The sequence below is a fragment of the Schistosoma haematobium genome, chromosome 4 (genome assembly GCF_000699445.3).
Source record: "Schistosoma haematobium chromosome 4, whole genome shotgun sequence".
NCBI classification, from domain to species: Eukaryota; Metazoa; Platyhelminthes; class Trematoda; order Strigeidida; family Schistosomatidae; genus Schistosoma; species Schistosoma haematobium.
Window position 1 is genome coordinate 44,016,084 of NC_067199.1, and position 14,680 is coordinate 44,030,763.

General features: G+C 36.8%; 1 protein-coding gene across 1 annotated transcript; it reads right to left on the minus strand.

The window, feature by feature from the left end:
* Positions 1 to 603: 603 nt before the first annotated feature.
* On the minus strand, positions 604 to 4,012 carry MS3_00008165 (uncharacterized protein). Its single transcript, XM_051216518.1, has 3 exons — positions 3,030 to 4,012; positions 2,410 to 2,992; positions 604 to 1,272 (listed from the first exon to the last, which is right to left on the minus strand). The coding sequence occupies exon 3, from the start codon at positions 1,101 to 1,103 to the stop codon at positions 750 to 752; it is 354 nt and encodes a 117-aa protein (XP_051067113.1). The 5' UTR covers positions 1,104 to 1,272; positions 2,410 to 2,992; positions 3,030 to 4,012; the 3' UTR covers positions 604 to 749.
* Between the last annotated feature and the right edge of the window lie 10,668 nt (positions 4,013 to 14,680).

Below are 14,680 nucleotides of genomic sequence, written 5' to 3' on the forward strand. Positions count from 1 at the left end.
ACTGCTCCTGTGGAGCTAGTTACGTAGGCCGTACTCAGAGGGCTTTATCCTTGCGTGTTTGTGAACATGTACCAGCATGGTTGGGAAAAGGAGTTACCCAATCGATTAACAGCACCATTCTTTCTCACTTGGTAGATAGTGAACATCATATCAAAATAGAGGAAACTTTCTCTGTTTTGTATCATGTTCCAAAATATCTACCTCAAGGAGCTAGATTACGACTGCTTTGCATAGCCGAAGCCATCTGGATCAACTCCAGAAGACCAAATTTATGTATCCATAAAAAATATATCCAGCCTCCTTGTTTATCTTGGCCTACGACTGGATCACCGAATACCTAGACTGAATATTATTAACCTCTTACCCCCTTCCTTTATTTTTATTTATATAATTTTTTCCCTTATTATCATTATTTTTGATTATCTCTATCTTAATCTTCACATCCATCATTCCCAATTCGTTTATCGTAATTACCTTGATAACACCCTCCTTATTACATATTATATTCACACAACAATCTTATTATTTCGATAGAACAATGAGAAGATGGAGTTGATCTGATGAAAATGTGATGTATTTGCTCTATACATTTCGAACAATCTGGTCACACATATACTTGTCAATGCGTTTTTATATGAAAATTAATAAAGGTCAATTAAATGAAAGTTCAAGTAAAAAAGTAATAAATGGGGAGAGAAAGAATGAGAAATTGTCGCGTTATTCTAGACCATAGAATGACTTGAGGATTATCAAGGTAAATTCAAGGTTATGACAAATTGTTTTTGTACACATAAGGGGGGTTTAAATTTACGAATAGCCAAGGCTTCAATGAACTCAAGAATCCATCCTTGACAATTTCTATACAACGTTCTAAAAGCTGTATTAATGTCAATTTTGTGCCCCGTTTCAATTATATGTTTCGCTATCGATGAACTTGGTTTTCTACCTCCCACATTGATCGGATCATTTGACAAACATTGATTTTGAAGCCATCTAGGCATATGTTCATTGACCCTTGACTGCAACGTTCGGTTACTCCTCCATGTATGTGTGTTCACACAAACATGTAAATTGGTAAATACAATGGGATGTGACTTAATCATTAGTGCATTGCTTGGGTCTATTAGGAATCATGGCCTTAGACTTTTCAATCACAACCAAATGAGCAGCATAATAGGTATTCTCGATGGTTGCTTTCAATCTCTGTCTTAAAACTATGCTGTTGGATTCGCCTCTATGTGGTAAATTGATATGAACTTTTTTTCTTTGGAACTAAAAAAACAAGAGGTCTTAGCATTAACTGACTTTTGCACCTATTAATAAATTTTCGTGGATAACCATTTGCTATTAATGTGTCAGTCATTATCTTTTCATCTTTTCCCAACGTGTCAGAAGTACAAATCCTTTGAGTCCTCTTAAAGATACACTTAACCAGGACTTACTTGTATTGCAATGGACAAAAGCTATGGAAATTTAAGTATTGTCCCGTCCAGGTTGGTTTTCTATACACTGACCGTCTAATATAAGGGTTTTGATGTTTACCGATTATTGAATAAACTCAATGGTGTTCAAGATGATATCGTGATGACATATGAATCAGAAAGTAATGGCCAATTGACCTTTTTAGACATACTTTTAATTCGAAGGGATGTCGGCACTATTAGAAGCCTTGGCTATTCGTAAATTTAAACCCCCCTCCTTATGTGTACAAAAACAATTTGGCGTAACCTTGAGTTTACCTTGGTAATCCTTAAGTCTCACATAAACTTGTTAAGAGCATTTATATATAAAAATAAAAGGTCAACTAGACAGGAAACGGGGTAAGAGGAGATAGTGATAATGATAAGAGTAATAATAATAATAATAATGTGAACACGGTTCGAAACCTAATCACTCTGGATAATAAGTCAATATTACCAGGGTAGGTTTAAGGTAAGAACATGCTGTTTTTGAACACACAAAGGGGGTTTGAATTTTCGTATGGCTAAGGCTTCAATAAACCTTAGTACACGCCCTTGTACACTTTTATACAACACTACAAAAGCTGAATTTAGATCAATCTTGTGATTTGTCATGATATAACTGCCTAATATGTAAGATCTTACGTGTAAATCACATCATTGTCTACACCAACTCATCGCATCGTAACAGTCACCAATATATGATGGAGAACAAACTTAGGCTAGAGATAGAACAATATATTTAATATGAATACAAGATATGAGGTAACATTCAACAAGGACCACGCCTGCAAGGCCGAGCCGTGCCAGCCGATTAATCAATTCAAATTGTGGTGGACAAAAAAGTATAATAACCAAAAATTAGCGATAAAGTTATTACGTCCAAAAGTTAATGTAACAATAATAATTTATAAATTAACAACACAAATTAAAAGTTCAGGGACGTTACTTAAATCAGCTAGTCATTGCGTATTCTATTGAGTTCTGGTCCCAAAAATCCACAATTATAAATGAGTAATAATTCCACAGAGGTAAATATGACGCCAATAAGTTTCTTTGACGTAGGATATAATGGAAATGGCACAGCAGTCTAAAATGTGGATAATATCCAGTTTAGAACGCAATTGACTTGGTAACGAGCGTGAATAGAACAATGGGTATGTGCATAGTAGTGTATTTGCGAACAACCGAAAGTGTGTCACGCTATGTTAGAATTACAACGGAAAAAATGTTCAAGGTCATTTTCTAAAACAACAGGTACAATCATTTAATGATAAATGTATATGCGGTGAGAAATTGACAAAATAAATACAAATAATATTAAAAACTATTTGCAAAATAAGCTTGTTAGACTTATCTCCACAAAATAATTGAATTTATTCTTCCCGCCTTCTTGTTCGTTGAGTTTTCTCCGTGTTAATGTTGAATATCTATTTTCCCAAATGTTTCGTATTCGGCTTTGAGGATTGTGTGGTTAGGGCCCAATGCCACTACATATATTTCACTTCTAACCTGGTCTATATCTACAGATTCTAACTTCTCATTAGAACTTTAATGTCGATTACTAACCGAAACACGATTATTATTCAGATCAGAGCTGGAAGTATATTTACTAAATAAGAAGAAAATTGTTTTTCAGAATAAGTTGAAACTTTGCTTTACTTTTAAATAGATGTTAGTATAATATACTGACAGTTTTGAGGTAACCATTTGGAATTATGATGACACTTCGTGCATTTTGTGCTCGGTGATTCTAACGGTTTTTGAGGTGATTGTTTGGCGCGAAAGTTGTAGCTGCAACCTAACATCTTGTTGGATGGTAGCTGGGTTATTAATCAAAACTCGCCCTGGACTGAGTTTGTTTACTGGACCTAATTTTAATCTTCTTTATTGCATATATAAAAGATTCTTTAATCGGGACTTCCGCTTCTTATTTATCCATATGTATGGTAGGAAAAACTTTACATTGATAAATAATTTGCACGTTATTATTAACGAAGCATAGCAATATTTGATTCTTAAAATGCTTGAAATCGACAAAAACATCTATTATGCAACCAAAATGTGATTTTAGGATGGTGCTTAGGCTAAATTACAAACATACCTACTCATAAGGTATAATGTGTGGCTAAGTACCTGATCAGAAGTTAGAAAGTGTTATCCCACTCTAATCCTTACTTTTAATTCTGATCCGAAGTTTTAAATGTTTGTAAACAGAAGATTGAAAAAGAATAACATCATAAATGATATCAGCTCGTGACAAAAATCTTAACTTCAGTTTGTAAGTTCACCTCATAACTCCATCTTAACTCAATATCTACATCTGACTTTTCTGTATTTTTGTTAGTGTTGGTTGATGACAATCCTAACTTACAACACTAACACGACTCCTAATCTGAAAAACTCAACCTTTTTCTTTTACTATGAGCAATAATGATTAAGATCAAAACCATCATTTCATTGTTATAATATTACTTTATGCTGGTAATTCTTTTGTAACTAAGCCGCGTATCCTGATTAGCTGATAGGTCTCCCATGATCGTCAGTATATTATACTTTTATCTTGAATTAATGTTATTAAGGAAATATTGAATTTAAGCAGTAATTAATCAATGAATATAGTTTCTAAGAATAATCAATATCTTTCAACCAATCATTGAATACCCCCTATCCTTGATTAAAATAAAATAAGGTTTGTAAGCTTTATTGATTCATCCGTATCTATGTAAAATGTATTTGAAAATTTGACAAATCACACCACTCAATCAATAAAAGGTAATATATCACCATGATACCTGTTATTACATCTATCATTAAACCAAACGTAAAACGAAACAGGCAAAAGGATAAAAATAATCTTTTTAGGTTTTTTCACACAACAGCATTATCAAATTTAAAGCATCAGGTATTTAAATTCATCTTAAACTATGAGAGTATCATAATTATCCATTTCTTCAGTGAGATAATCGTTACAGGTCATCTATGTTGACCTGATAACTTACGCCTGTTACTCCTAATGGAGCATAGGACGCCGACCAGCATTCTCCAACCCACTCCGTCCTGGGCCTTCCACACTGACCTGATAAATGAAATGCAAAATATAATTAAGCATATCGTATATGTTGGATAAGTTGGCAGCTATTATGACTCAATAGCTTAGTGAATAACTCGCTTCCATTTTAAAGTGATAGGTTTTTCAGCTCCAATCTCGACAGAAATATCGACAGTGGAATATAAGCAGATCTAAAGGACAAAATATCTATCCTAAACTTTACTCAATTCACTACCAAAAGCAATGTCAAGGCACCTATGTAGTTGATTCCTACTATCAAAATATATTAATCCTAAATATTACCTAACAGAAAATACTAAACTCAACAAATAATAAAGAACTGAAGTCTTTACTAGTTCTCATGCATCCAAACTATAACAGTATCAATCATAATATCTTATCAAGATAAAACAACTGTTATTCTACTTCAAAGCATTTTATCCGTTAGCTAAGTATAATCGAGACTACAATAAATGTATGGAAACAAATAATTGACGAAACTTAACGCATTCAATTAGGAAAGAAATTCGATATGATGTAGGACACATAAAATGATATTAAATATACATTCAAATTCACTTTGCATTGTTTAGCTGGTATCTTCCCATTGAGGTTTAAGACTAGAATTGATCAGTTTGTTATTGGCATATGTGCATACTGTGCGTCTGCTTTGATATTGCCTTAATTCACAAGCTTTTTGTAAGCAATGATGGATGGTGGCTAGCAGTGGAATCCAGGACGTGAGTTTCGTCTCAGTAGCTGAGTGGATAACGTGATGGCGTTTGACGCGAATGGTACTGGGTTCGAGTCCCAGAGTGAACATGAACTCTGAGATGCAGGTACATCCAGCTGACGAGTCCCAAATAGAACGGAACGCTCGTCCTGGATTCTATTGCTAGCCACTATTCATCAGTGCACACAAAATATACATTTAGCTGAATTTATTATGTGTCTGCATGTAGGAAATAAAGACAAATTAAAGGAGTAGTGAGACTGAAAACAACAATATACAATTAAATGACATAGTTTATGATCATTGAAGTTTGACAAGTCCTCTTCAATGTAATCTTTAATTCAAGTTACAAAATTTACTATACAAATGAGTACTAAATTGTATGTAACCTAGATCCAGAGTTTTGGTGTCAACTATGTACAAGCACCTTACAGAAAAATGTAGTCAGTTAAACTTGTTACCAAATTACAACTTTATCGACAGAATTTAATCAGCACTAAAGAATAGGCGAACAGAATACCAGTCACTATGTAATGTATGCTACTTATATCGACAGATATAAGTAGTATGTAACATCAATTGAAAGTGGAAAACCTGGCAACAGAAGATAAAAAGACCTAATAGAAGAAAATTGGAACAGAGAGTAATGGGTCTGGAAATGAAGGAACGATGAAGTTTACAACAATTAATGAACATTTTGTAAATAAAGGATTGAACGTATGGTTTTTTCATTTTACCAGATAGTGGTTGTACATCACGAACTAGTCATGGTTTTCTTGTTTAATAAAAAGACAGTACCACTGATATTTAGACAAAAAAGTAAGTTTATAGGCGTATATAATAAATTTAAGAATTCACGTTTATGGTAAGTTAACGGGTTGAATGACAGGTAAATGGGGACGAGATTAAAACAACTGTGATGAACTCCCAACCAGTTCTTAGTCAATCAGAAAATGGCTTCGATAAATGGATAGTTTGAGAAAAATAATGTGATAATATCTTCTACAGTTAACTATGAATCGGAATACAACAACTACACCTGAACTTGTCTTAATTTATATAGATTATCCGTATTTTTGAACCTTTAAGACGACCCAGACACATCTTTCAGAGTCTATTTTTTATTCTTAGTTAAGGTTATGGATTAGACGATTAAGGTTAAGGTTTTAATCATGGATGAATATCAGCTGTAGTGGGAAAAAGTGTGATCTTTAGCTTCGCATGAATGAATGAATTTTGCAATTCTTGTAACTGATTCATGACCTTTTTCAAACAGTTTGTACTACATAAATGTGTTTATTATTGAATCTTTCGATAATTACATGATGCGTACCGCTGAGGAGTCCCACAATAGGACGAAACGGCCGTCCAGTGCTTCCAGGTTTTCCATGGTGGTCTAGCTTCAAGTGACTCATGATCTCAACTGTTGAAATCACTATAATATCCACAAAACCACTCTGATACTAGTCAACATATGCTCACTAGTGACTGGCTTCAAGAGGTATATCCTAGAGTTCTAGTGAGAAGCAGTGACCAGTGGAGTTCAACCGGGTCACTTGCGAGATAGTAACTCACTGACGACAATGGTGGATGTGTCGCTGAATTTCGTGAATTAGTTGAAGTTAGACATTAACACCATTGGGTGCCGGCCGGCTCAGTGGTCTAGTTGGTTAGGCTCCTGGCGCGAGACTGATAGGTCCTGGGTTCGGATCCCGCGATGCGGGGTCGTGGATACGCACTGCCGAGGAGTCCTACAACAGGATGGAACGGTCGTCCAGTGCTTCCAGGTTTTCCATGGTGGTCTAGCTTCGAGTGACTCATGATCTCAACTGTTGAAATTATATGATTTGTTAGCTCATTTGCTAAAATGAAAAAAATTCTAATGAAATAATGTTTGAGATGAAATTCCGTTTTGAACAGTGTAAACCTTTCGTATGATTTACATTTCATACTTTGTCATTTTGGTTGAGATGGTATAATATTTTATCAATTCTAAGTGATTTAAATGAAAGTCGATAGGATTTGATCTGCATTAAGAAGGACCTGACATACATGACATTGATCACCATCCAGTGATCAATCAATTTCAAATACATCTCAGTCCTATAGGAGGTCAGTCGCGACCTGAAGAGCCCAGTGGTAACGTCTCTGACTGTGAAGCTAAGTGACAAGAGGTCGAATCTGTCAGGGAACATCAGTTCCCTTCAAATTAAAAGTACACTTTGATGTCGAGTGCCAAGTAGCACGAATCTTAGGTCTAGAGTTTCCTGTCAACTAACTCTAACCACCATCTTAGTATCCTAGTTAATTTACTATAAGCTACAATCTTTTTTGATTCTGAACGGTTTCGGAGTATAATACTGTAGTGTCGAATGCTTTGTTAAACCGACATAACTTATTCTAGCCTTCGGATAGATCGATTTATTCATTCTTTTTGAGTCACATTTCGACATTGTCAATTATTCACTTGTCGTCCTTGACTGTTTTTATATGACCACGTATGTGTGTGCACTTATTATCCTATTCATCTCATGTTTGTAACTTATTTCTGTTCGACTATAAATATCGATTCACGCTTGGTTAAATTGATCTGGCTTACATGCCTTCTCCATCGCGCATCATTTCTGTGCTCGTTTGTCTAGATCAACGATTGAATGGAATATATGTATTCAAAATTCATTCTCATACTTAACTTATTTAATTCCGTTCTTCACCAATGCTAGTTAAGTCGATGATTATATACGAGGTTTGACGATATGTATATTTCAATAGCAATGAGAAACAATCAAATTGGAATCAGATATCAGGTCACTAAAGTGATGAGCCTACCGACGACGAACCGAACATAGCAAACTGAGTCGATGAATATATATATATATATATATATATATATCACTTTAATGCATTCGCCTTGTTGTGAGTGCAGGACGAAAGTGTACCGGGGCACTATGACTTTGAGCATCATCACACGTGAACTTCATTCACGCCTCCACATTGCATCGACTTGCTATATGGCCATAACCCTGGCATTTATAGCAATGCGGACCCAAACCTTCACTCTCCATACAATCTCTCACAAAAAGACCATATTTATTACATCTGTAGCATCTCAATAAAATCTGAGAACCATACAGTAAATAATCAATTTATGAAATATCAATCCATCGTCTCAAATTTGACTGTTCGATTGTACATATCAGTCCATTGTCTAAAATTTCATTGTTCCTGCATTTTCATACCAACTGCATTCCATTCCCGTCCTTTCCTTTTCGATCTCCTACTGAAATACATTCTATACCTGACCATTGTTATATACTACTTATATGGATATAAGTAACCCACAACACAGTATGATCTAACAATCATATTCCTTTCTTCTTATTTCAATTATAATATAACTTTTATATAGATTTTGATAAATTTTATAAACTATTAAACAAATTTATAACCTACTTACTCATCAAGGCAACTTTTAACTGACATATTTAGGTGTATTCATAGCATAGTTTATATATAGCCATGTATGTATATAATTCTAATAAAATATCTAGTTGGTTTTCTCATAATGAAAGGTTCTACCTTCAGAAAAATCTATGGGGTATTTTAAAGAAAAAAAAGATGAACAAACAAAAAACAACAACATACACTAAGATAATGAAGGTATGTTTTCATTCTATGTATGTTAACTAGCTATTATAATGAATCCATTATAATCAATTTATGAAAGACATACTTTTCGACATTTATCAAGTTCGATATATACATATATACTTATATTTACTTATAGTGACGAAACTACTTATGTCGATTTTATTACATGTGAACTAGACTAGAAATTAGCTATTGGATTCAATCCATCTATTATGTAAGGACAGATTAGTTATGATCAACCGTATAGAAGTCTAGGGTAATATACTCACTGAAAACGATAGATAATTGTGCAATAATAGCAAGATTGGAATTAGTTCTATCTGATTTATTGATTAGTAACTATTCTTATTGATATCATGAGTCAACTGAAGCTAGACTACCATGGAAAACCTGGAAGCACTGGACAGCCGTTTCGTCCTAGTATGGGACTCCTCAGCAGTGAGCATCCACGATCCCGCTCCTCGCGAGATTCAAACACAGGACCTATCAGTCTCGCGCTCGAGCGCTTAACCACTAGATCACTGAGCCGGAAGACATCTAACGGTGTTAATGTCTAACTTCAACCAATCCACGTAGTTGCACAACTGTAAACCATTGACTTCAATGAGTTGATATCTCACGGTGGCGCAACTTCGTGGATTGGTTGAAATTAGACATTAGCACCATTGGATGCCGGCTCAATGGTCTAGTTGGTTAAGCGCCCGGCGCGAGACTGATAGGTCCTGGGTTCGAATCTCGCAGGGTGCGCGGTCGTGGATGCACACTGCTAAGGAGTCCCACAATGGGACGAAACGGCCATCCAGTGCTTCAAGGCTTTCCATGGTGGTCCAGCTTGAATTGACTCATGATTTCAACCAGTGAAATTTCTAAAATCTCCACAAACCCCTTCTGATAACTATTATTATTGTTGTGTATGCTATTTATGTCAACAGATATAAGTAGTATGTAACACCTAATCAGAAGTGAAATGTCTGGTAACAGAAGGTTGAGAAGATCGAATTGAAGAGAACAGAAATGTAAACAGATCGTAAATGCAATAAAAATAGGAATGGAGGGATGAAGAATTTTGTAAGAGACAACTGATGGAAGACGTGCAAATTAGGTATTTAATATATATTTTACCAAAACATTCTATAATGGATGAATTAATCAGGTATAAGATAACAAATCTCGGATATTTGGCGTGAAATTCGCTCATTCATTTGACTAAATAGAGTTTTGGCATTATAACTGATGTCAGTTCGTGATGAAAGTCCTCAATTTAATTCCTAACGTTAATCATCAACAGTAAATCATAATCCTACTCCCTCACACTACTTTTTAACCCTCATTTGGTCCTAGTTACTAGGTGGACAGTCTCGAGGTCAGTCTAGCGTCGATCCAATATCGTTCATAAATTATAGTCTCACCCATGATTGATTGATGTATATTCAGATTCTGAGTATATGCAATAGATATGCAAATGATTGATAAGTTACAAGATAAAATCGGGAAAATATTGAATAAATGCTTTCAGGTTGAAGAGTTTTATTTTAATGAAGTAAATCGTTGCTTGATAAGTACTGTTTTCACATTACATCGACTTCTGAAGTTAGCTTATGTTTGTATAAAAAAACTGGGTGATTTATCTGACGCGTATCACCATCCCTATTCATTCTTAGTTAAATTAACTGACTACATTTTTTTTTACTTTAATTGATACTATTGTGGTGAACGTGAACACAAGTGTGGGTCAATCGAATGTATTTGAATACAAAATTACAGTATCTCTTAGTAAAATCTGAGAACTCTACAGTAAATACTTCATTTGAAAAATGTCAATCATTTGACTTAGACTTGATTGTTTCTTCGATTCCACATCAAACATTCTCTGTTCTCTTTCTCTTTCCTTAGATCTTCTTAACCATCTGCCACCAGGTATTTCACTTTGTTTGATGATACATACTACTTATATCTGTCGACATCAGTAGCACACAACATACTATCATTGTTCTGTTTATTTGATTTTCATTTCACTGATCATTCAGTTGATTCAGTTAATAGAAATTAGTTGAAGTTAGACATTAACACCGTTGGATGTCGGCCAGATCAGTGGTCTAGTGATTAGGTGCTCGCGCGCGAGACTGATAGGTCCTGGGTTCGAGTCTCGTAAGGTGGGACCGTGGATGTACACTGCTGAGGAGCCCCACAATGGGACGAAACGGCCGTCCAGTGCTTTCAGGTTTTCCATGATGATTTAGCTTCAATTAACTCATGATCTCAACTATTAAAAATTACCATAATATCCACAAAACCCCTTTTGAAACTAATATAAATTAGATATGATATATGTTGGCATTAAGGTTATCTAGACTTCAACAATGATACTTTTACTGAGTTCATGATATAAATATCATGAGTTTTAAATCATGGATGGAAATTTTCTTTTTATAGCTTGGATGGATGATTTTAGTATTGTTAGGTTCATTACTTACTTACTTACAACTGTTACTCCTCGTGAAGGAGCATAGGCCACTCACCAGCATTCTCCATCCAACCCTGTCCTGGGCAATCCTTTCCAGCTCCTTCCAGTTGTAATTCATCCTTTTCATATCTGCTTCTGTTATCCGACGTAATGTGTTCTTTGGCCTTCCTCTTTTCCGCTTCCCTTCAGGATTCCAAGTTAGAGCTTGCCTCGTGATGCAGTTTGACGATTTGCGTAATGTATGTCCTATCCATTTCCATCGTCTTTTCCTAATTTCCTCTTCAGCTGGAAGTTGGTTTGTCCTCTCCCACACAAGGCTATTGCTGATGGTATCCGGCCAATGGATGTTGAGTATCTTGCGTAGACAGCTATTTATAAATACTTGTACTTTCTTGATTGTGGTTGTTGTAGTTCTCCAAGTTTCAGCTCCATACAGTAGAATTGCCTTGACGTTCGTATTGAATATTCTCACTTTGATATTGGTTGAAAGTTGTTTTGAGTTCCATATGTTCTTCAATTGTAGGAATGCGGCCCTTGCTTTGCCAATCCTCGCCTTTACGTCTGCATCTGAACCTCCATGTCTATCGACGATGCTTCCCAGATATGTGAAGGATTCTACATCTTCCAGAGTTTCGCCATCAAGGGTGATTGGATTGCTGTTCTCCGCTTTGAATTTGAGGACCTTGGTTTTCCCTTTGTGTATGCTGAGGCCTACTGATGCAGAGACTGCTGCTACATTGGCTGTCTTTATCTGAATCTATTCACGTGTACGTGATAGGAGGGCTAGGTCATCTGCGAAGTCCAGATCGTCTAATTGGTTCTGAGCTGTCCATTGTATTCCGTGTTTTCCTTCAGATGTCGAGGTCTTCATAATCCAGTCGACCACCAGAAGAAAGAGGAATGGAGAGAGTAAACAGCCTTGTCTGACTCCGGTCCTTACTTGGAATGCATCTGTCAGCTGTCCTCCATGCACTACTTTGCACTGTAGTCCGTCGTATGAGTTCCGGATAATATTGACAATCTTCTCAGGAACTCCGTAGTGTCGAAGAAGTTTCCATAATGTCCTCCTATCTACACTGTCGAATGCCTTTTCATAATCAATGAAGTTGATGTATAGTGACGAGTTCCACTCAACTGATTGTTCGACGATGATCCGTAGTGTTGCAATTTGGTCTGTGCACGACCGATCATTTCGGAATCCAGCTTGTTGATCTCGAAGTTGGGCATCTACTGCATCCTTCATCCGGTTCAGCAACACTCTGTTGAAGACTTTCCCTGGTATTGACAGTAGTGTAATGCCTCTGTAGTTTTCACATTTGCTCAGATCTCCTTTCTTTGGAATCTTGATGAGGTGTCCTTCTTTCCAGTCCATTGGCACTTGTTCCTCCTCCCAAATCTTTTTGAATAGAGGGTAAAGCATGCTTGTGGTTACTTCGACGTCTGATTTCAGTGCTTCAGCTGGTATGTTGTCGGGTCCTGCTGCTTTCCCGTTCTTGATTTGTCTGACGGCTATTCTAATTTCTTCCGTCGTTGGTGGGTTGACATCTATAGGAAGATCTGTGTGTGCTGCTTCGATGTTCGGTGGATTCATTGGAGCCGGCCTATTCAGGAGTTCCTCGAAGTATTCTACCCATCTGTTTCGCTGTTGTTGAATTTCAGTGATTGGCTTGCCTTCTTTGTCTTTGACCGGCCTCTCTGGTTTACTGTATTTCCCTGATAGTTTCTTCGTTGTATCGTAGAGCTGTTTCATATTTCCTTCTCTAGCAGCTTTTTCTGCCGTCGTTGCTAATTCTTCCACGTATTTCTTCCTGTCGGCTCTAATGCTCCTCTTCACTTGCTTGTTTGCTTCTATGTATTCAGCTTGTGCTTGGACTTTCTCTGCTCGTGTTCGGCTGTTGTTAATTGCTGTCTTCTTGTTCTTCCTTTCTTTGATCTTGTCCAGTGTTTCTATAGAGATCCATTCCTTATGATGGTGTTTCTTTAGGCCCAGAACCTCTTGATACGTTGAAGTCAATGTTTCTTTGATGCCTTTCCAGTTGTCCTCCATGGTGGTTTCTTCTTCCTTCAGTAGATCTTGAAAGGCTTGGAATCTGTTGTTGAGAGCTATCTTGAATTCATTGAGTTTGTCAGTATCTCGAAGGAAGGCTGTATTGAACCTTTGTATTGCTGTTTGTCCACTTGTCCAGTTCTTTTTTAGCTTCAGTTTTAAATTGGCTACAACTAGGTGGTGATCTGAAGCTACGTCAGCTCCTCTCCTGGTTCTCACATCTTCCATTGTCCTTCGGAATTTTTTTGATGCAAATATGGTCTATTTGGTTCTCTGTAGTGTGGTCCGGTGAGATCCATGTAGCCTTGTGTATACGTTTGTGTGGAAATATTGTGCCTCCTATGACTAATTTGTTGAATGCACACAAATTTGCAAATCTTTCTCCATTTTCGTTCCTCTCTCCCAGTCCATGTCGTCCCATAATATCTTCATATCCAGTGTTGTCTATTCCGACCTTGGCATTTAGATCTCCCATCAGAATGGTGAGGTCCTTTCTTGAGCATTTCTCTATGATTGACTGCAGCCGCTCGTAGAATTGATCTTTAATGTCGTCGTTGCTATCATTGGTGGGTGCATAACATTGGATAATATTCATTAAGATCCCCTCCTTCTTTGTTTTGAATGATGCTTTGATGATTCTGGATCCGTGGGATTCCCATCCTACAAGTGCATTTCGTGCTACTTTGGACAGCATTAGAGCAACTCCCTGAGTGTGTGGAGCATTTTCCTCTTCGTGACCGGAGTATAGCAGCATCTCTCCCGTAGCTAGCCTTTTCTGTCCAGCTTGGGTCCAGTGGGTTTCGCTGATTCCCAGTACTGCCAAGTTGTATCTCCTCATTTCCGTTGCTATTTGGCTGGTCTTCCCGGTTTCCCACATTGTTCTAACGTTCCATGTACCTATAAAAATTTTTGCTCTGGTTGTTAGAAGGGGCATCGGCCTCGTGGCTTCCGAAGGAATTCGGCTTTCACCATGAAGCGTCATAATTCTTCTAAATGAAGACCTTCTAACTCTCAGGGCAGAGTTAAAATGGTTTGAATTATTTTTTCTGGTAAGCGTTTTTTTAGCGAGTTAGTTTTCTACGGGATGGGGACGCTAACCCCATGCCCAACCCTCCTCCTTTACCCGGGCTTGGGACCGGCAGTAACTCTAGAAGAGCTACAGGCGGAGTTGTTAGGTTCATTGCTAAGCTTTTATTATCATTCTGGACAATGTAGACTTTTACATAAAGTAAGCGCTAACGATGTTATCAAGATTTAGGGTTTAGCGTCACTT

Coding starts and splice junctions, on each gene's coding strand:
- MS3_00008165 (XM_051216518.1), bottom strand. CDS start 1,103: ATGATTAAGTCACATCCCATTGTATTTACCAATTTACATGTTTGTGTG.